This window comes from Alosa pseudoharengus, unplaced genomic scaffold (assembly GCF_046254945.1).
Source record: "Alosa pseudoharengus isolate Yale_2024_CS ecotype anadromous, Long Island Sound unplaced genomic scaffold, YU_APseudo_1.1 YU_APseudo_1.1_scf_4, whole genome shotgun sequence".
Taxonomy (NCBI): Eukaryota; Metazoa; Chordata; class Actinopteri; order Clupeiformes; family Clupeidae; genus Alosa; species Alosa pseudoharengus.
Window position 1 is genome coordinate 12,738,006 of NW_027468774.1, and position 23,040 is coordinate 12,761,045.

Genomic DNA, 23,040 nt, shown 5'->3' on the forward strand with positions numbered 1-23,040 from the left:
TAAACACACATGCACACACACACTCAAACACATGTACGCACACACAGACGCATGCACGGTCACACACACATGCATGGACACACACAGGCACGCACACACTCACATGCACGCATGCACCCACACACACACACATAAACACACCCACATGCACACACACATACTGTACACTCACACGCAGGCACACAGGAACACACACGCATGCACACACATAAACCCACACACAGGCATGCACACACACACACACACATAAACACACACACCCCCCATTACCCCCCCAACACACTCACACGCGAACACACACACACACACACACACACAGAAGCACACTATACACAAATGCAAACACACACATGATCATTTACATATACATAAGTTGCAAGAGTAGGGGATGGAGTAGGTGATGGAGACAAATTGACGAGCGTGATTTATTGTTGTGGCGAGAATATGCAGGACTGAGCAGCGATCCTGTTTTGTATCACTATGCAGTACATCTAGTTTTATAAACTGTGCATTTGTGCTGAACTGCATATCCTTTGTAATGATCTGTAATATATTCTGTTGATAATTAAATAATTGATTTAATCAGGGGTTAATGACAGGCTGTCAGACTACACAGAGAATACACCATATGTGTTTGTCAAAGGTTTAAAACAAAGGTATAGATCATAATTCAAATTAACAAAGTGTTGTTCCTTTTACATGTTACTTCCTCATCAGACACACCTGAAGGTCATCTATTTTCATTTATTCATTTGGTAGATGATTTTATCCATAGCGACTTGCATATGTCATCTACAAGGGCCACAGTCCACAGAGCAATTAAGGGCTAAGTGCTTTGCTCAAGGGCACCACTACTGCTACCCTATTTGCATATATTTCCAGGGACAGGAAATGGCCTCTCAGGAAGTATCTTCGTAATCAACCATCTTTGAGTGTACCCTTCTTTTTCGGTGAGCTTTTTCTTTGGCAGTTTGCAAACGGAGTGCATTATCACCACCATCTGCTGGACTGAGGTGTAATGGCAAGTGTACCCTTTAGCTTCGTTCTGGCCGCCGGGTGAATAAGGCGAATTACCCAAGCACAAGTGTTTCAGTGGAAATGTCTAATTTTTCAGGTTTGATTTTTTTTATTGCTGCTATGACGTTTTTGAACATGCCTCTGTGACAACACTTAGCTCTACTGAAAAGCCTGAATGACTATGCTTACTATTAACTACTTCAGTAATTTCATTGATTTAAAAGTCATTATGGCATTGTTCAAAATCACATTTTAATAATTATGCATTTTTCATCACAAATACTTCATGTTCTGTGTCATCAGATGGCATTTATCATGGTTAATAAACAACTTTGTAGATGAATTATTCCCAATCCTCCATATTAATTTCTTGCTGAACGTATCTAATATTTACAGATGTTTTGTAAAAGTAGATTAACTGGCTTTGGGCTACTCTGTTTTCCATGGCCATTAAAAACAACAATATGACAAATATATGTCAAAATAAACAAACAAACAAACATGCACAAGTCTAAACCCTCTTTTCAAATCCTCTCTGCCTCTTCTGCAAAAAAAAAAAAAAACATTTGTTTTTTTAATAGCACCTTTTACATGCAGATCACCTTACCAAGGGAAAAAGGCTGGACAAAAACATATGAAAGGGTTTTGATGTGTATCAAATTGTTCATTGCTCTTTGAAGTGAGGGTACTCCATCACCCTTTCTTTAAGTTGCCCTACAAGGGCAATGTACTTTCCACATTAAAAAAAACTACAATAAAACAATAATAAAAATAATACATCAGCACACTCTCTCTATTGGATTCCTCAAAAATACAAATCATACATGTTGTAGGTGGTAATGGTTTGTCTTCCTGTACAGCATGGTGAGATGACATGGTACTTTTTAGCCAAGAAAACAGACAGGCCCCACTTCAAACCCAAATCGCTGGTTAGGATCCCCAAAGTCATTCAGCATGATGTCAATAATTGGTACTTGATCAATTCGTGGGGTGTTTATCTCCATTACTGTCTTAGAGTAGCCTTGTCGCAGCTGAAAGAGGAAAGTAGTGCATCAACATTTTTGAATAGCTCAAGTGAGTTTTGGTAAGTACAAGTCATGTGACATTGTAGTATGGATGTTATATTGCTGTGTGGATGTCTTGTGTAAGATTACCGAGCAGCCATCAGAGAGGGTCTTGATGAAGGGATTGTTGTCATAGGACATCTCTTCATCATTGGAGCCAAGGAATCTGACAGCCTTGTCATAGCTATCAGTTTTAGCATCATACCATGCAACTGACTGGTGGCACATATAGGTAAAGTTCTGTCGAGCAGATGAACTTAGAAGTTTTAGGAAATTCATCTGAACCAAATTGATGGTGTTCTCCGTCACATCCACATAGGACAGCTATAAAATAAGAGAGGATAGAATAAGAGAGGATACAAATGTTTTATGGTGTTTTATAGCACTATGTATCAAACTATACTTATGTGTACTTCATAAATACACTTAAATATTCAACATTTCTGGGTATGTTGAGATGATACTGGAAACTCTAAAGTCAAATAATCTCACAAATATTTTTAATAATTAATTCAGTTTTTCATTTCAATGAAGTGGATATCTCTCACACTCTAGCCCAACGGTGCTCATGGAGCAGGACTTCAGAATAAATAGCAAGTTTTGGGCCACTTCAAAAGACTGAACCCATGGAAGGACCGGAGGACAGGAATAGTTTAACCAAGCTTTAATGGTGCTGGTGACGGTTTGACGCAGACAGCGTCAGTAATGGCTCTGTACAGAAATTATATACCATTTACCCCTACCACACACAAGTGCATTGGTTAATTATAGAGGATAGGGTACATCAATTACCCTATCACAGAGGTGTATCAACACTCATTTAGTTACAAACTTAGGGGCCTATTGTGCACCCGGTGCAAGGTGGCGCAAAGCGTGACGCAAGTCTTACTCTTATCTTACACTCAATAAAGTCAATCGACATCTAGCTCTGCCACCAATCAATCGTACGCTCAGACCAATCCAAACTTTTCTCATCTGTTGTTCCTCGTTGGTGGAACACCCTACCAGTACCAAGAGCAGGGACATCCCTCTCCATCTTCAAAAAACTCCTGAAGACCCAGCTCTTCAGAGAATATCTCCTCTAGTAGCACTACTTACCACTAGCCTTACTAATTCTAGCACTTTTCACCTGATTAGAACTGACACTTGACTGTATGAAAATAGCACTCCTTGCTGCACTAACTTGACTGTATGAAAATAGCACTCCTTGCTGCACTAACTTGACTGTATGAAAATAGCACTCCTTGCTGCACTAACTTGACTGTATGAAAATAGCACTCACTGCTGCACTAACTTGCTGCACTAACTTGCTGCACTAACTTGTGCTTATCGTACTCTACCTTTAAATTGTTTACCGTGTTGTGAGACGCTTTGGTTAAAAAGCGGCAACCAAATGTAACGTAATGTAAAGTAAGGAATTTTTCGCCATGTGCTCCACTTTTATTAAACCTTGCGCCCAGGGGTGTGGCAATTAACAACATAAGGTGTGTGGTCTGGGACATGATCCAAAAATCGCTATATTACACTGTGACGCCCCTCTGCTCCCCCTACGGGCCGTCTGCTGTTATCCGTGGTGGCCACACGGGCAGGTTGCTGGCCTGCAGTGGGGAGACCAATTAAGGGAGATTGGCCTCACCTGGTGCCGGAGTAGGCCTATAAATCATCGGCATCCCTTGTATCACTCTTTCTCTATCCCACCGTTTATAGACATCTTTTTGACACACAGCACTGCAAACCACTTCTACTTACTTACATATGACCAACATGTCCAACACACATCCACACACTTAATTATCACCCCTTAGACATATCATTTATTCTAGCCTACTTTAAAATAAATATAAATATCCTTAGGATTTTTATTTAGTCATACAAACATTATTGAGGTAAGTAACCCCTCGTCAGTCAATAGAGAAAGTAATTAACTGTGTAGAACTGTTTTGTCATTGACTATGAGACCACGGTAAAGTTAGTTTCACTTTGCCTATGAGTTAATAATAGGCGAGTGCAGATGCATGTAGGCTATACTCTGCTAGACACAAACAGATTTTAGTAACTTTAGTACTTTCTGCTCCATTTCCTGGTATTTTTCACTGTCAGTGACAAACATTAAATTACACAGGATAGTTCACATGGCCAGCAAGATTGCTGGACATCAGATAAATTCTCTGACCACGATCTGCGAATCCATCCTTTATTTACTTTTTTAAACACACTGCTATTTGTTTGAACGCTGAACTGTAGGCTAAAAGTATAGCAATAAGCCTAGGTTCTGTTGTGTGACATTTCAGACTACTCATGTCATTTAGTAGGCAAAATCAGTTGATAAGCTTAACATTATTTGTTGACATCAAACATGAGGAGGAGGCGGAGCACCCGAGTTTACCGGGCTGCAATTACCCTCTAGCATGCCTAGTGCGTATAGCATGTCACTCAAGATGATACACAAATACACAAGCTATTTTTATTGTTGTAATATTGAATGACTTTACGAATAAAGCTGTTAAAAAATGTAGGCCTACGTACAGGATTAGAGCTCCGAGTTTTTTTTTTTTTTTTTGAGATCACAAATGATGCCGCCCTCGGCAAGATGCCGCCCTTGTCAGCTGCCCATACTGTCCATATAAAAAAACTGATTATGAGCCATAGTAGACCTAGTCACCTAGCTATTTGAATGGAATGTGTTTCAGTCGGCTCAGCATATCATGTGCTTCATGTAAATGCTTGGAAAATGAACTATTGAAGACTCACCAAATCCATTTTACAAAAGCAAAGTAGGAGACTATAGTCTTTATATGCTTGTCCATGTTTCAAATCACATTGACTGCAGCCTATGTTAAAGAGCCCTCTCACCAATCTTTGGTCAGTAATGGGAACCGCATAACCTCACAAATCACAACCTCGGGGTGCTTTGTTTCCATGTGGCATTTTCTCTCATGTGCCAACAATTCAGTGAACACTGGGGTTTCTGTCCCATTTTGTCTCAAATTAAGTGAATCAATGTCCTACTTTAAATATTCAGGGTTGTAGCCTAATTGCGTTTACAGCTAAAATTATGACTAACATGACCTGTCACATAAAAATTGTCTATGTCCATGGCAATGACTGATATGAAATAAAGTCTATCAAAATAAAGGTCCAGTGTTATATCTGATAAGGTAGCATTTTAAATGGTACATTTTAATGATGAATCTTGAGAGGGAAAATGTACGTGATGTATGCAAGGACAAAAACAAATTCATGTATGCTTACAATTTTTCCACGCTTAAATTCGCTGAACCATGATCCTGGAGATTCTTTTGGCCAAGAAGAAATTCTAGCCTGTTTCAGAAACAAAAAAAGTACATTGACATGGAATGATGAACATCACATATATAACACATATAATTCACATATTCACTATTTACTTACAAAAAAGTAACCTCTTAAAGCTATTGTTAGAATACCTTATGCCACAGCTTTGTTGAATTCTTGATTTTTCTGATTGAATGTTAGTTAAAATGTTCAATTTGCCCATATATACAGTTATTTGACCATGCAAAACGTATACAACAATCTGGACAGAAAGAGCAGACTGATTACAAGAGCAGACTGATTACAAATATATATATATATATATATACATATATATATATTATAAATATTTATATACAGGGCTCTAGACTAAATGTTTGCATTGGTTGCACTGGTGCGCCTAACTTTTTTATTTAGGTGCACCAGCACAAACTTTAGGTGTACCCAAATTTTGTATTGCGCCGCCACAATTTTAAGGCCACCTTTTTATCTCTCTCCATATACATTCCGTGTCTGAGCTGAGCATGGTCCGGGAATGACAGTATTGATTGGATTTGGGGCCCCCACCACCTTGACGCCATCAGTAATATTTTGGAATTCATAAACTTTATATATTTTGTTAAGTTATAGCAGCCTATTTTATGATCTGCATAATTACTAATAGCTAAAAAATATTTAGTAATTTGAATACTTCATATTGATTTTTTAGCTATTACACTTGTCTTTAATGTCATTACAGTGGTGGTGTGTAGGTCTAATTGAGTGCCTGTCACTTTAAGAAAAACGTGAAAGTAATTAGCTTTCATTCTCACGGTTTTAGGCGGTTTAGGCGGTTTTAGATGAAAATAGTTCATAGTCCAAGGATATATGAATGCAATTCATTATGTATTTTATGTCATTAGATAAAATAAATGTTCAAAAAACTAACAAATCAAAGGAAATCTGTCTGGGGTCATAGAAGAGATAAAGTGACTGAAAGGTTTATTTCCATGATTTTGGTGAGTAGACTACATTAATGATAGACATGATGCGTGAGCTAACAGGATATTTACCTAGAAGGAACTCTCTCAAGATGTAAAAGTTTGCCAATAGGTTGTGTTCCATGTGGTCTCGCATGTAAGCACATTCCTTCAAATGCGCCGCTGACTATCAAAATACCGATGCGCTGTTTGAAGTTGCGCTGCTTGCTGTTAAAGGGAATGACCGATGTCATTTTCATTGGTTTAAAGGATGTTACGCCCAAAACACACCCATGACTGATTAAGAAACATAGGAACCGCCTTTTTGCACAAGGCGCCAGACGTTTGATAACGTTGTACTGGACAAACCCCTAAGCTATTTGCCAGTGACCATGCATTTTAGATCGCCGAGATAAGGCCCCCAGAGTTTTGTACCACTTTTTACCCAGCACCAGGGCTTGTTTCTAGAGCTCAAGTTCCAGGTTTAGCCCTGTTTAAGCCTAGCCCAGTATATGCACTCTTCCCTAGGCTAGGAACTAAGTTCAAGCAACACAGTATAAACTGGGCCTACATCCGTGTATAGTATTGTTAACAACATTCCAATCTGTGCATAGGAAGCATCCTTTAAGCTTGGTTGTATTCCATCATCAGACCACAGTCACTGTTTTCACCTGTGGCTTACTGCAATTCAGCATGGTTGTATATGTCAGGATTAAGTGGATAATATTGTAAAATATTCTAGAGCACTACAGTACGCGCAAGATAGATCACTGGCTGGGAAATACACTGGATATCCTAAAATGTTACTTTACATATTGTTTGAACCAAGGCAGTTAGAATTTGCAAAAATTAAAGTCACCAAAATTAAAAACAGGGGCACCCGGTGACTGCATTAGTTCTTGATGTGCACAGTCTGCAATATGGGCTGCAGCAAGGTCTTAACATTAGGGCAGCAGATTGTCTCCCAAACTAATGACTGGTGCACACTCACATACACAGCCAGACCATCTCTAGTTCTAGCTCCGGCTAGTTCACTCATCTCTGCTCAAATGAGAGAGAATCCTTTATATTAATCAAGGAGGTTTGGTGTAGCCAAGTTTCTGTGAATATATCACACTTGGGGTGCGGTTCTCTAAGCATGCCCTGATATTAACCTGCAGTTCTCTATTTTGGCTCGAAGTGATCTTGCATCGCATAGTATCATTGAGGGTAGGCAAAGTCATTCCCATTTCGACGCAGACGCTGCCATACTCCGCCGCAGCCTCACACATTCGGGCAGATTCATAGGAATTGGTCTGGCTGTCTGTGCTAGCAGTGCATCTCGGGTATAGGTAACTCGGGTATAGGTATCAAGTAGTTAAGCCTCTATATCCGCAGATAGTGTTTGGCATGGTGTACAGAGTCCCACAGTGATCAGCATGAGATAGGCGTATTGGATTATTTTTGCCATGTAAACTTCAACACGTTTCTGCAGTGCAGCAACACTTTCAGAAAATTCCACAAACAGACAGATAATTGCAGTCGACCGTGAGCCTGGATCACAAGCAGAGCAGAACCACTGGAAGAGAGCATTTGCCTGTGCACATAGCCTACTTACTTGTCATTACATCTAAATTGAACATTCATGTTACACTGTATTTACTACATTTCCTCACTCAAATGTGTCATTATGAAATTTCTGCTCTCTTGTTTTGAATGAATGGAATGTTCACATCAGACGATTCAATGAAAAAAGCGAGTGAAGCACCTAAGTGGGGATGTCCTGTGATATAGCCGCTCGTGATGACTCATTAAATGCCCCTCATCCAGAAATGAATAAATAGTTCAACCTAACTGCATATAATAGAATAGTAGAAGTTGATAGGAAATGAGTGGGTGGTAGAATTGAACCTGGGTGTCTGTGGGCACATAGACCCAAATGGGGTATGCACCTGCATACTTGAGCCAGATTTCCTATTTTTTATGTTAAAAGTCCTGTCTATGATTCTGTTTTCCATTCCACAAGAGGCTGTTAAAATTTGAGCTCAACATCCAATCAAATGGACATGTGGAACGACAAGGGTGTTCTTCAATTGGCAATATGAACAATAATTTGAAAATGATACCAGAACCAATAGCTTTTTAAAATTGGCAAACTGTTGTACAGGTTACTATATCTTTAAAGCTCAATTATTTATTATAATAGAAAAATGACTGCAGAAGATTAAGGGAATTTCTATCATGCAAATTTTATTAAGTGACACTTACCCCTGTGGACTTCCTGTCGGGGTAGATGCAAGTTTCACCACCCGCTGTGAAGTTACAATATACCTTGAAGGAATCTCCTGTGCATCCCATGTTTGGATCAATCCAGTATTCACCTGTATACAGAAAAAGGTAATAAGTCATGGAATGTCCTTTACAGAAGCATGCCTTAAATGTTAAAAGTACACTTGGTATTTCTCAAAATGAAATAATTAAGTAAGTATAAGTATATATACTCTTTTGATCCTGTGAGGGAAATTTGGTCTCTGCATTTATCCCAATCCGTGAATTAGTGAAACACATTCAGCACACAGTGAACACACAGTGAGGTGAAGCACACACTAATCCCGGCGCAGTGAGCTGCCTGCAACAACAGCGGCGCTCGGGGAGCAGTGAGGGGTTAGATGTCTTGCTCAAGGGCACTTCAGCCATGCCTACTGGTCGGGGTTCGAACCAGCAACCCTCCGGTTTACATAAATACATCTCTACTTAACACTGTTATTTCACAGGTCTTTGGGATCCATGGACATCTAGGATATTGAATGTACTTTAGGGTCATTTATCACAAATGCAAGGGATTATTGGACATTTCTCACCAGACTTTGTGAATGTTGTAGCCTAGAAATCTAGATGCACCCTAATGGCAGCAAATTACATTTGCTTCCAGGGCTAGTCTAGCAACTCTCCGTTGGCTTGTGAGCTCGAAAAATTAAACTTCTATCAGGCCAATCAAATCGTGTATTGAGTCGTTAGGCGGGCTTAACATAATGATTGATGGCAGAGTTGCAACGGTTTGGCTTGAATTCCCTGCTACTTGAAAACAAAGAAGATGGATGTTGCTGTTGGCCAACAGTGTGACACGAGTTAAGCTTGTTTTAAGATGGCAAAAGTTTGAACTAGCCAACTAGCACCGCTGGTGGGAAAACGCATGGGACTCAGCGCTGTCCTATTGCGTGCAGAGGGAATTTGAAAGACAACCGATTATCCCGCCCCTCGGACTGAGCACTGCGAACGGTGAGTGCCCAGACCCTACATTTTAATGTGGGTCTGGCTCGTCAGGCTATGAATGTTGCACTCTGTTTGCTTGTTTTGCCAATCCCGTCATAAAACAGATGCCTTTCAGACCAACGAGCTAAAAATATTCTTATTTGGCAATACCAACTGGGGATTTCTATTAAGATCTGTCGAAGAGAAATCCAAGGAGCTCCCTGGTGTTGTGGTAGTCTTTTTTTCCCTGTGCTATCGAAAAACCCTGTAATGAAGATGACCATGGATCCCTTGTTGTCTGTGGAAACATCTGTTCCACTTTATTAAATGTCTAATAAGCTATTACAGTGGAAACCGTCCACATGTCTGTCCAGGTGAAAATGATTGAACTGTTTTTTTTTATTAGCCATTAAATTGTAACCTGGTTAACACCAGACCACTTCTCAAATATCATCAAGGGCAATAAACCAGCAGTGAAATTAAATTTAAATTGGTGCATTAAATTCTTACAAAATCGTTTCAGTAGTGCAGCAATCAAATATTTCTTGTAAAGAAATTTGAATGCAGGTTTTTGAATGCAGTTGTTTCTCAATTACAAAGAAAACACACGTCCATGTGTGTTTAACCCTGTTGCCGTCGGCTCAGCCATTGGTTGCGTTGAATACACTGCTCTATCTGTAATCATTCATCATTTAAACCCCACCTCATTCTGGATAAGTGATTGTGATTGGTTCCTGGGTTTTTGGAAAATTGGAAATGAGTGTCAATGGCCTCCTTGCCAGACTGGCCTGCAGTGCAAATTCAAATTTGCAAACTGTCTACAATTTGCTGCATATACCAGCCTTATTTTTCTACTGTTGCTGGTTTCAGTAGGATGTTCTAGTTTGGCAAGAACAGAAATCTCCTTACAAATAAAACATTTAAGCTGTTGTCCCCATATACAGTCTATACACAGTTGGCTCTACAGAATGTCCATAATTCAAAAGTCCAATTTTTGTATTTATTTTCAATATCATACCATCAGGAAAGTCTGGCTGGCTAAGTTGTAAGTCTTTACAGGTCCTTGCTGGGTGGTCCTGGGTACCCAATGGGAATTTAATGTGCTCAACATTCTGTTTGAGGTTCTTAAGGGATTCAAATACATTCTCCAAGCCCTCCTGCCCCTCAAGACCATAGTCCATCACGCCTGCAGCCTCTCCATCCCCCTGAACATCAGAGGATCTTCTAGTCTTTCCTGCAGATTGTATGGGTAGGGGCTGAATAACATCCGCAGCAGGACCCTTTATAAAATAAATACCTGACATTAGAGGCAATCATCATCATCACGGTTTCTGTTAATATAGAGTTTGATCAAATTAATCATACTGGTTGGTGAGTTAAACCTTATACCACAACCTACAGTATTTGCATTATAATTTTAAAAAGTGTTATTTACCGGAGGACCAGGGGGTCCAATCATGCCTGGCTCTCCCTTCTGACCAACAGCACCCTGAAAGAAAGCAGTGTGATGTGATATCCCTCTAGAGACAGAGGTTGATTTTAATATCAACAGAATCCCATCAAATTAAATTATGTCACTTACAGCTGATCCTTTTGATCCCTTAGCTCCTGCTGGTCCCTAAATATAAAGAAAATATTGAGTGAGTTCTACTTTTGAAAGTTAAGATCTAGCCTCTATGAACAATACTATAATGCTGCTTTCACAAGCTGACAACTTAAAAAAAATACATGTATAAAGTATTGTTTCAAAAGACTTAGACAATAGCAACCACAAAATACTGTACTTAATATAGCTGAATTGTAATGCATTAATAATGCCACATAGTCTCATATCTGGGTTGATGTAACTGCCTTGACACATAATGGTATCTGCAATGTTGGAATACAGAACATCTTACAGAAATACCAGGAGGACCAGGAGGGCCAATGGGACCAGAAGTTCCACCGAGACCCTGTGAAACACATCAATCAATAAATCTATACCCCGGGAAAATGTGTAGTTTATGCAAAAAATTCAGTATCCTCAGATTTAATGAACATTAACTATGTAATACTGTGCTAACCTAATGCAAAGTTTGGACATTAGGGAAAAATATCACGTTTTGGGTAGTGCTTAATTTGAGATAGATAGTGGTATCAGTGCACCCCTGCTTATTAGATACTGCAGCACAGGTATTAACTATTCCTTAGACGATTATCTCACAATTATGACAGGTTGTCTTATCTTCTGGTTTTGCTAAAATTACTTACAGCCTCTCCTTTTGCTCCTCCTGCCCCTTGTGCACCAGGTAAACCACGGTCTCCCTTCTCGCCATGCTCTCCAGGAGGACCGATCAACCCAATCAGACCTGGATGACCCTGGAGATCCAGAAATAATCAAATGACTCTGGCTTAATATGACTGAATTGACTAACAAACAACCAGGAGTCTGTTTCTGTAATAATGGTGTGCAATGCCAACAGCCACATAAAATGTGGCTCTATTACACCCTATCTCTCATTTACAGTAAAAAAACATAGGTTAGTGGACAGAGCTCCGAAAGTAACATGTGGCTAGAGCTTTTGTATGTACAAGAGCAGAATAGAACACTATAAGTTCTAGTAAGAAAATGCTCCTTGGATAACAAAGTTAAAGGTATGCTTTGCTGATAAATCTAACAAAGATGTACCTTAAAACTATAATGTTCTGAACTGTAAAATGAATTGGGTTGTGATAGCCAAGCACAAGACCAAGCACAGTGAAGGTATATGTTGGTAATCATATTGTTTATAGCACATAGCTATTTTATGCAAATATTTATCCACTACAAGCATAACAATGTAGGGTTAACAATACTGGATTAAGATTGTTGATATTTGAACTCAATTGTCAAATAAATAGACCGCTCCCTTCACTGCTCCATGGGTTTGTGTGAGCCACAGGAACCTCATTACTGTGAGTTCTTTTGAGTTTGAGTAGTCTAACAGCTAGCAGAACCTGAAGCCAAACTTTTCAACAGCCTGTCCAGTCTATTCTCAGTGTAAAGTTCCCTTGAGATCTCAAGGTCTTCTTTATCCCTTGCCTATCCCTAAACATCTCCCTGAATGTCATCCCCCAAGTTCAGCACTGAAGACCAGGGTTGAGCACAATTCGAATTGCAATTTTGCTTCCTGTTTGCTACCTCAATTGAAATGCAAGTGAAATTCAAGAATTGAATTGGAATTAAAGAGCCAGTTTCAATTCAATTCTGGAATTTTGCACAAGCCTGCTGCAGACCAGTTTGGCGGAGTATGTCCAGCTCTGATGTGTTCATCCAAGCAGCAATATCAGGCAAGAGGGTCTGGCTCTCCACCTGCGACCTGCACCACGGGGTTGAATCTAAGAAGCTGGTCCCAAGGTTTATGGATCCAGGAAGATTAACCCTGTAGTCTACACTACAAAAAGTCAAATCTAACCAAGTGTTACACTGCAAAAAATAAAATCTAACCAAGTGTTATTAATCTTATTAAGATAAAAAAAAATCTATTTGGTATTGTTTTTTGTATTTAAGAAATGTTTTACTTATTTTAAGGAGTCTTATTAAGACAAATTTATTCAACATACTGCCAGACAAATGTGTTGGTTTTTAGGACAAATTTGGGTAAAGCTTTAGAATAGCATGTGCTTATTAGGTATTAACAGTGCATAATAAGCAGTTAAGAATTCATTACTAACAGTTAGTTAACTGTTGTTATCCTTTAATAACATTAACTAACTGTTAACATGCAGCTTGTGAGTGTTAGTAAGCAGCCTTTTAAGTTACTTACAAGCATATTTGTTAACAGTTGTAAGTGTTAACAAGCAGCTTGTTAATGGTGTATAAGACAAAGAGGTGGATAACTAATACGCTTATAAGACCTTTCTTACCTATTTGTAGTAAATTTTGCAGCCCCCCAATCTAAAGCGAGGACCATGTAGCCTATAGCTCCACAAGCCCGACCTTCTATCTCTATATCTACTGTATCTATCTATCTAGCTTGATTTAGCTGTGAGAAATGCACCTTCAAAATTGATGCAGCAAGCAGGAGTCGAACCCCAGATTCCTGCATTAAAGAGTGACCTGTTACTGACTGAGCTACATTCCTATCTGTGTTAAGCAGAACATTTTCATATTGATTCTATATTCCGATAATGTTCTATATCATACCAGCTATGCTTTTTACAAAATTTGTCTCTGATGGAAAAGTGGTGTGAGGGAAATTTGGTCTCTGCGTTTATCCCAATCCGTGAATTAGTGAAACACACTCAGCACACAGTGAACACACAGTGAGGTGAAGCACACACTAATCCCGAAGCAACACGTTGCTATGCAATATCTTAAACTTTCAAGTTGTATTTGTGTGGCAAACTATTTGTTTCTCAGCGGAAGCCATGAAGCAGTAACACAATTGTTTTAAAAGACACAATGTACATTTTTTTTGTTGACGTTTTGGCAAGTAGCCATACAATAATAAGTGGGATAATGTAATTGCATCCTGTTTGCCCTGCCGGGATTTATATTATCATATGGCTTTTTCAGTGCTGCAGAAAGTTCTATTCACATGAATGGGCCTTCCCAATGTTCGTAGGTCTGTAAATTATCCCTTGCTTAAACCATTGTTGTGTATATGGGTGGGAACATCATATGCTGTGATATTAGCTGTGTTTGAAAAGTACCTATGAAATGTAATGGTATGATATTGCAGGGAACATTGTCAGTTCTTTACAAAAGAGCATTGCATTTTACCTTTTCTCCTTTTAAACCTGGATCACCTCGCAAACCGGGGAGGCCAGGGGGGCCCTTGATGGAACAAGAGGATGGAAAAAGTATGAAATATGATTGAAGTGATATTTAACCACTTGAAAGTAACTTACAAGACAGGAACCTTACCATTGGTCCTGGGGGTCCATCTTTACCAGAAGTACCAGGGAGTCCTTGTTCACCCTGGAAATGGTATACTTTCATGACACTCACCATCTATTTGAATTGTAGTTAAACAGGTGAAAACAGCTTCTTTTCTTACCACAGAGCCAGGGATACCGCGAAGGCCCTCTGCACCAGGCTTCCCTGGTGGGCCCTGGGAACCCACTGGGCCTATTTTTCCAACGTGTCCCTCAGGACCAGCTTCACCCTTAACAGACAAAAAATAATGTTGTTTATGTTATTGTTATTGTTATTTTCCCTCCCTATTTTTTTCCATTGAAACAAGTGGTGGAACGGTTGGCCTTTGTGACGCTATGCCCTGAAAGACCTTAGGCAGGCATGCTTTTTGCCCTTCACAAAATAATTCACAAAAAACCCTCTCTTTAATGTCAAAGTTAAAGCAGATTTCTACAAATGTTAAAGGACCAGTATGTAGGAAATAATGGAAAATAAATTGTAACCATTCCAAAAATTATCACCATATGTCGTCAGAGAGTAAGGAAACACGATGAATTAAAGCGATGGCTTATTTGACAATATTCCTATAACCCGTAAAACCGTGAAAAAAATGAGTTACGAGGCGGAATCTCTTGGAATTTTTGTTTATGTTTTGAACAATTAATTCTAAAATAGCCATATTTCTCCACGACAGGTAGCCTAGGCTAAACTTCATCTGCATCGCTAACTTCAGCTAAATGTGTTGGTTAGAGAGCTATTTTTAGTTTTCACTGTTTCCGTAATGTGTAGCTGGGTCATGGTTGGAGAAACGTTAAAGCAGCTGCAGGTCAACTAACGTTAGCTAAGTCTGCATTACATCTGGCAATCCAGAAGAGGCTCGCGTCTGGGTGTTTTGGTTTCGGTAACATTCCTACAAATCGCTCCTTTAATTAATTAAAAATAAGTGGTTACATAAATACCCCCCCCCCCTTTTTAAGTGACTGACCTAAATCAACAACAGTCCAGCCAATTGGTGCTACTAGTTTCACATTTCAAGAAAACCTTCTCTCCTAACGCTTCTGACAAACTCACAAACCTAATACACACTTACTACACTCTTCCCTTTAAATCCTTCCTCTCCACTTCCCTCTCCTCTCCTCTACCTCCTCATCTACCATTTCTCCTCCTACTATACTTGTATGTAGGCACGCCTATCATCTAGTACTAGTATTGACAGATGCAGTGGCAATTCCTAGTCTCCTCTGCACTGTACCTGAAATGTTGTTATGTCTTAAATGTAAAATTGCATAAATGTCAATAGCTTAAATGTTATGCTAATGCTACAACTGTAGCTCTTTAGTTTAAACTTTAAAATGCTAAATGTTAATAGCTTAAATGTTATTCTATTGTTGTAAGTCGCTTTGGATAAACGCATCCGATAAATATATAAATCAGGGCTCCAGACTACATTTTTGCATTGGTTGCACTGGTGCGCCTAACTTTTTTAATTAATTAAAGAATGACCGCACTGATTTGATTAGGGGCCCCCACCACCTTGACGCCATCAGTAATATTTAATACTGTGTGATCATTCACATCAATGGTGATAATAGTCTCTGCCCGACCCTCCACACACACGGAAAATGATGGCTTGTGATATGTTTCTATTTCATATTTTGAATTCAGAAACGTTAAATATTTTGTTAATAATTTATAGTATTTTATGATCTGCATAATTACTTATAGCTAAACTCTGCATACAACTATTGCCCGAGTTCTTCACCAGTCAAAGCTCTGTGGGTGAGTGGCAAAGCTCATATTAAATCTCAACTAAAATTCGCCCAAAAACATGTGGGAGACTCCAAGGTCAAGCTTGGTCGAGCTTTTTGGCTGGCAGGCTAAATCAGGGGTTGGCAACCTTTATTTTCAAAAAAGCCATTTTCTGACCAGAAATAATAATAATAATAATAATAATAATAATAATAAAAATAACCTTCTGGGGGCCACAACAATATCTAAGTCCTTTAAATGCAGGTAGTCTTCAGACTGCTACATTTTTAAGTTGATTCTAAATGGTTCTCAGGGGCGGAGTGGCAATCGGGACGATCGGGAGTTTTCCCGGTGGGCCGGCCGATGAGTCTGCGCGGTGCGGGCCGGCCCATAGAGCTTTTATCGCGGCCGTGAGTCGTACGCGGCCATCGACCTGATAGATGCATTAGGAATTTTCCGCGAAAATCTCCGAGATCTACACTTTAATCTTTGGGAAGTCCAACCAATATTTATACCACTCGCTCAATGTCTATATGTCATTCATGGTTACCCTGCACACTCATCTCTCCCATGCTGATTTTTGTGTAGGCTAGCCTTAATTGTTTATCTTAATTCATTTTTGTCTTATTCAGGCGTTACAGAACTTTCATCACAAATAAAAAAAATGACAAAAATGCCGTCAGAATTTTCCCGGTGGATTTTAGTGCCCCACTCCGCCCCTGATGGTTCTCATTCCAAATTCCCTTTTACCTTGCTCAGACTGTTGCTCCACAATATAACAGGCTAACAATCGTAATAATAATCATAACAATACAATTCTTATACGGATCTTGCTGCTGGCTATGTAAGCATGTAATGAATGACCTTGACATTTTTGCTGAGTGTCCAAATGCAATGTTCCATTTTGATTTCCTTGTTTCGCTGAGGATCACACAAAACTACAAACCCGATTTTCATCCAAGTTAGCGAAATGTAGCAAGGGAAAAGTTCTAAATCACTGGGCAACTTTAACTTTCACAATGTTGCATGGCATGGCATTTGCCTGCATGGATATATGCACTTTGCCTGCATGGATATCTGTAGGCTTTATTTTGCATGTCCTCTCGCTGCAGGTAAGACATCCCGCCGGTAATTCAGTCGAAGTGGTGGTGAAGGCAAACAAATCTGTCCAAACATTTAATTAATTATTAAATTGACCTGTTTTACTCCACAACGTTTTGGGGAGTTTGACACCATCACTTGCTTGCCCACTCAAGCCACGGCAGATTTAAAGGGACACAAGGATGTCACATGTGACACGTTCAAATTAACATATGTCTTTTTACACATTTTACACGGCACAGGCTACAGGCTACATATTTTCACAAGTTAATAGGCCCTAACGTAAAGATGTCATAAAGCTTACCCTAGTTGTACAAATATTTTACTATTATAATATTATTTTTTTAAGAAATTGTAAAACACATTTGATTAATTTTTTATTTTTTAATAGTGGCTAAAAGGCTGCTTGCAGGATGGGTTAGGTTTGCCCAGGTTGTTTTTGTTGCCGTTTTTTGAGCCTGGGCTGTCCACAGAGATCGTGTTTTTTTACAGTGTATTCAGGACACAGACAGCTAGCGGTTGGTTAGGTGATGTTTACAGTAAGTGACATAAAATGTTTAAGCCTAAAAAACGTGCGGCCTCGCTTAGAGCACCTTAAATAAGTGGTAAAATTGAGATTAACTCCAGTGTAGCAAACTAAGCAAAGCATACCGATGAAGAGTAATGAAAAGTAATTAAATACATAGAGATGCTCTGGATAAAAATACCTTTGATCCCTTCTCTCCTTGCTTTCCCAGTTTACCCGCAGGTCCTGCAGGCCCCTATGGAGCAAAACAATGTAAATTAATCACCTTCACACACAAAGGAGACTCTTGTACAGCTCCAAAGCTCAATAGTTCCAAGATGGTGCCATTACCATATTTTATAGTAAGGATGTGAAGCTTTACTTTCAGGCAAAATATGTTTCTCTAATGCTTCTAGCAAACATCAAATATAACTTGATTCTGGCTTTCATTAACATGGTTTCATACAAGCTGCTTATTTCTCCCTTGGGCTGCAGTACCTTCTCAGTTGTAGCTATTGGTCAGTTGGTCTAGTTCAGTTCAGTTTGGTAGGAGTTTTCTATTTTTATTAGATATTATAGTTTTTCTTTAAATAATTTAGTATACCCCTATTTCTATACCCGACCTTTTCTGCTATGCATCTTGAAGCACCATTTACCTCATTTTCATAACAACAGGACTGATAGTTGTCATACCTGCTGACCTTGCATGATGTTAACCAAGTCATTTCCTTCTTTTAAACAAAGTAAGACATTTAAAAAAAAAAATCCTATATCATTTGTAGACCTACAAGGACCAACAAAATGTCTAACTATTGGGAAAGCCATTATTTAATGTCCCATGTTATCTTGTTCTGTAAGTTATGCATGCATCATCAAACAGTGTCTGTGATAAACTTTGAATAAATCGTAGGACTTTTTATGAATGTCCACCATGGTACAATTGTGACATACTGAATTGAGTCTATGTCCAATTCTGAGACAGTCAAAGCAGCTCAAATTGTAAGTGACACTTTAAGTGAATGTAGTGTGACAGCGGATTTACCATCAAAGCCTCCTTTTCATGCAGAAAATATTCACGTGACGTAAGGGTATAGCAAATAAAGCATTACATTTACAGTGTTTGAGTGTGGTTATGGCTTCCTACAATTATTTTAGAAGTATACATGGGTTTTCTCTGACAATTGTTTTATGCACTTACCCTTTTGCCTGGAGTCCCTGGGGGACCAGCTTCACCCGATGGACCAGGGGGTCCCTAAAATTAGTTGAAACATCTTAATATTTTAATTCCAGTGACTAAAAAAATCATTGTTACAGTATCCATTTTTAGACTAGAAAAGTATAATGCTCCCATACTTCATATGACATGGTTCTGCATAATGCAGTATTTCTGATGGATTATAAACATAATTAAAGATAACTCACAGGTTGGCCTGCTTCTCCGTCATCTCCCTTGTCTCCTGACAAACCATCCAGTCCCTGTAAAAACAATAATTTTGAACATTCTTTTAAACGTAATCTTTGTTCACTGAATTGATACAGAAAGTTTGTTCATTAAGGCCTAGGTTGTTACCTTATGAGGCTACAGCTTGCACATAGATAACCTACTGCACTGACTGACACCACTATAGCATTAGTCTTATATTGATCCTCCTCCGGTGTTTCACTGAATTAGTCCCACGACACCTCCAGAAAGCTCAAAAATGGTATCTAGCCTCCCAGACCCCTTTCCACACTCATGATGGGTTCTCTACTAACAAATACCAACAAATTCTTCGGTTAATCCTCTTCGTTGCTGTAGCTGTTTATGATCAAATCCGCAAAAATGATCAAATCAGCAAAAATTTAAAAACCTTGATGAGGGCACCAACAAGTATTTTTGATACAAACTACCAACCAATACCACAAATTCTTTAGTAATTCCTCTTTGTTGCTGTGGCAGTTTATGAACCAATCAGAAACATATTAACATGCCAAACAATATCACAAATTCTTCAGTCATTCCAGTCAATACAGTTGATATACACCCAAAATATCTATGGAAATCAGGTAGAAAGGCTGAAACAAATCTACAACACGTGCACAGTTTTCATGCGCACGGGAGAGAGAGCGCGCACAGGTCTCATATGATTGTCGGCTTCTGGTAGCTTGCTAATCACTGAAGAAAGACTTATGGTTATGGATGTAATAAACATCCTGAAAACGAAAGGAGTTGCACAGTGCAGGGCATAGCAAAGAAAATTCAAATAGCATATCATGCGCTTTTTAGCTAAGAGTTATCAGCCTGTAACCTGACTCTCGCCAGGTGAATTTCGTTCCGCCTAGCTCCACTCATCCATCTGGGATCAATCCATTGGAGTGTTGCAGGCTGGGCCTAATCAAATTGAATAAGCCACTTGTCCGTCACCTATTGACGTGCTACTTCAACCACTCACATCGAAGCCAACCCATGACACTGATAACAGTCTCACAGTCGCTTCTACGCTATGTCACATCTATGAAACTCCCGCCCTGCGTCCTGATTGGCTTTGCTATAAAATCTGGACCCCCAGACCCCTGCTAACTTTTAGGATAAGCTTTAAATGTTTTCAACTCTTGGTGATGCCCCTGAGGTAGGCTAATCTCAGGTATAGAAATAACGTCAAGTTATAAGGCTATGTTAAACATGACCATCAAATAATCATTTTAAGCGTGTGTGTCCCATCTATGGCGACGGGGAACGCGCACCAGGTGAGAAAATTGTAACGAAAACAATGCATTTAAGTGCCACGGTAAATGACGAGGCTATAGGGCCCGTTGGCACAGTGTCGCATCCGGGCCCGGTGTGAAGTTGTATGGTGTAGGCCTAGAATAGATAGGCCTACACCATACAAATGTTAATCATAGGCATGTTATATTTATGACAGAAAAGTGGAATTTATTGAACGCACTTGATAACAGCTGACAAATTACGCAGAAACATTTTCAACTGGAGCAAAACAATGCATGAATGTAGCTTCGGTGCGTCACATGGAACACAATTGAGGCAATAGATTGACCATATTGGACAACTGCAAAGCCTTATCATAGGCATGTTACATTCATGACATGAAAAGTGGAACTTATTGAACGAAAATGACGCAGTAAAATTACGCAATAAATTACAGTCGGCTAAACATTTTAAACTTGCGCAAAACTGCATGAACCCAGCATCGGTGCGTCGCATAAAACACAAATTCACACATCACAATCCTACTGCAAAGCCTTTCCATAGGCATGCTACGTTTATGACATAAAAAGTGGAATATGAACGCATTTCATCACACCTGACGAACGGAGCTGCCGGCTGTTCGGGATTTGACTGATTTTTGAGTGTTGACTTGCGCGTCTTTTTTAGATGGAGAACGTAAATGAAGGAAAGCCCTCTAATGGGACAAGACTGTCAAGTAGACGGGCCTAGGCCCGTCCAGGCCTGCCCGTGGCTACGCGTATGCAATCACCGTGAACTTATTTTAAGACTATTATTATTATTATTATTATTATTATTGTCATTAATCATATTAGTAGTGGTAGTAGTAGTAGTAGTAGTAGTAGTAGTAGTAGTAGAATAAAGTCAGTGCAAAAGGTTTAATTTATTTGTAAGCCACACTTGCTGCTTAACTCAAACCATGCTTTGTAAATTGCACAGCATGTAGACTACCTAGCAAGACTTAAATTAAGCTGCACATTTTAAGCTACTCCAATGTTTGTAAACAAGTTGAGAGATTAAATGAGAGTTTTTTTATGTGGAACACCACATACTGTAGGTAGTCATTACTGTACCTTACCATGCATTGCAACTATAGTAAACTTTAATGGAAAAAAAGTTTAATTTTGTTTAAAAATTGTAAAACTTACAGCAACACCAGGTTCCCCAGGGGGACCTGGATCTCCAGGGAAGCCAGAAGGACCCTGTGTGGAATGAATTGTAAACATAAATAGCACTTAGTAATAAGAATTACACATGAAGAATAAATTGAGATTGGGTTATGGTTGAAATTTACACACAGCATTTCCTTTTGGACCATCATCTCCTGATGGTCCCCGCAAACCGGGGGGTCCAGCAGGTCCGGGTGCACCTGCTTCTCCTTTCTCCCCTATTTCACCCCTGAGCCCCTGCAAATGTCAGAAATTGCTGTTACATTTTATTTAAACTCAACTGCCACTCAATGCTCAATAAAATAAAACTAAGCAATCAAATACCTTAACCAATATAAAACATCAATGATTTTCTTCTGAGTTTTATTTAAGAATGTAATGAATAAATACTCCACAGCAATTAGTGACAATACCATTTTGACAGTGACTTCTACGAGGCGGCTGTGCTTAACGCTATACACTACAGAAGGAGGACATTGACAGGATTGTCAATTCAACTAGCAAGACGTACTGTAGCGTTAACCTGAAACAAATAATTGATCACTCTTTAACTGAAACACTTTGAGCTCTGTCTTATGAACTAAATGATACCAAACTTTGGTGCACAGGCCAAAAAAGGGTGTTCAACAGCACTGTTGTTATTAAAATAGAATCAAACACTTAATGGTAATATGTTTCCCTTTATTCTTTAAGAAATAGATTTCACATATAATTTAGGCCTTTGCTAGTTTATTTTTTTTGTCTATTCTACTTGTGCCCTACCTGTCCTTTTTTAAAAACCTAATGTGGCCACTGAGCCAAAATGTTTGCCCACCCATGTTCTAGACCATATTTAGATAAGTATCCACATACTGGTATTCCAGTCTCTCCAGAAGGTCCAGGGTTTCCAGCTTCACCAGTCTCTCCCTGGAGGCAGTGGTAAAGAATTAGCACTGAAACAGGATTACTCAACAACTACTGATTTCAACAGAACTTAGGAAAGGGATAGGGCATTGGACAGGGTGACAGATCATTTACAAAGATTCATGCAATAATTCCTATACTTAGAAATCAAGGAAATTTTTTTTAAATGCAGCATCTCTGTTAAAGAAAGATGTACATAAGCATAAATATCATATTAGCACCAACATTTTATTGGGTTCATCCCTTCATTCCTATACCTAGAGAGTAAGTGGAATAAAGCATTAGCATTAGCACACCTGACTACCTGTGATCGGTTGGGGAGAAAGCTGAGTATTCAGTTGAATGCAGAAGTGAACAAAAACGTTACCAAGTAATCTTCTTTGCTAACAGAGTTGCCATTACATGTGATGTCTATACATCGAGAGCAACCCAGCCATATGTAAC

The 23,040-nt window shown here is 39.1% G+C and overlaps 1 protein-coding gene across 1 annotated transcript in view; it reads right to left on the reverse strand.

Moving 5' to 3' along the window:
- Nucleotides 1-1,320: 1,320 nt before the first annotated feature.
- LOC143102347 (collagen alpha-1(XI) chain-like) overlaps nucleotides 1,321-23,040 on the reverse strand; it is a 126,698-nt gene continuing 104,978 nt past the window's right edge. The window contains exons 50-67 of the mRNA XM_076265877.1: nucleotides 22,546-22,599; nucleotides 21,823-21,930; nucleotides 21,673-21,726; nucleotides 19,222-19,275; nucleotides 18,998-19,051; nucleotides 18,002-18,055; nucleotides 14,587-14,694; nucleotides 14,454-14,507; nucleotides 14,310-14,363; nucleotides 11,816-11,923; nucleotides 11,464-11,517; nucleotides 11,148-11,183; nucleotides 11,001-11,054; nucleotides 10,584-10,845; nucleotides 8,582-8,694; nucleotides 5,334-5,402; nucleotides 2,172-2,405; nucleotides 1,321-2,048 (exon numbers count right to left, since the gene is read on the reverse strand). Of these exons, the coding sequence (XP_076121992.1) occupies nucleotides 1,902-2,048; nucleotides 2,172-2,405; nucleotides 5,334-5,402; nucleotides 8,582-8,694; nucleotides 10,584-10,845; nucleotides 11,001-11,054; nucleotides 11,148-11,183; nucleotides 11,464-11,517; nucleotides 11,816-11,923; nucleotides 14,310-14,363; nucleotides 14,454-14,507; nucleotides 14,587-14,694; nucleotides 18,002-18,055; nucleotides 18,998-19,051; nucleotides 19,222-19,275; nucleotides 21,673-21,726; nucleotides 21,823-21,930; nucleotides 22,546-22,599 (1,671 nt within the window). The 3' untranslated portion in view covers nucleotides 1,321-1,901. The remainder of the gene's footprint in view (nucleotides 2,049-2,171; nucleotides 2,406-5,333; nucleotides 5,403-8,581; nucleotides 8,695-10,583; nucleotides 10,846-11,000; nucleotides 11,055-11,147; nucleotides 11,184-11,463; nucleotides 11,518-11,815; nucleotides 11,924-14,309; nucleotides 14,364-14,453; nucleotides 14,508-14,586; nucleotides 14,695-18,001; nucleotides 18,056-18,997; nucleotides 19,052-19,221; nucleotides 19,276-21,672; nucleotides 21,727-21,822; nucleotides 21,931-22,545; nucleotides 22,600-23,040) is intronic.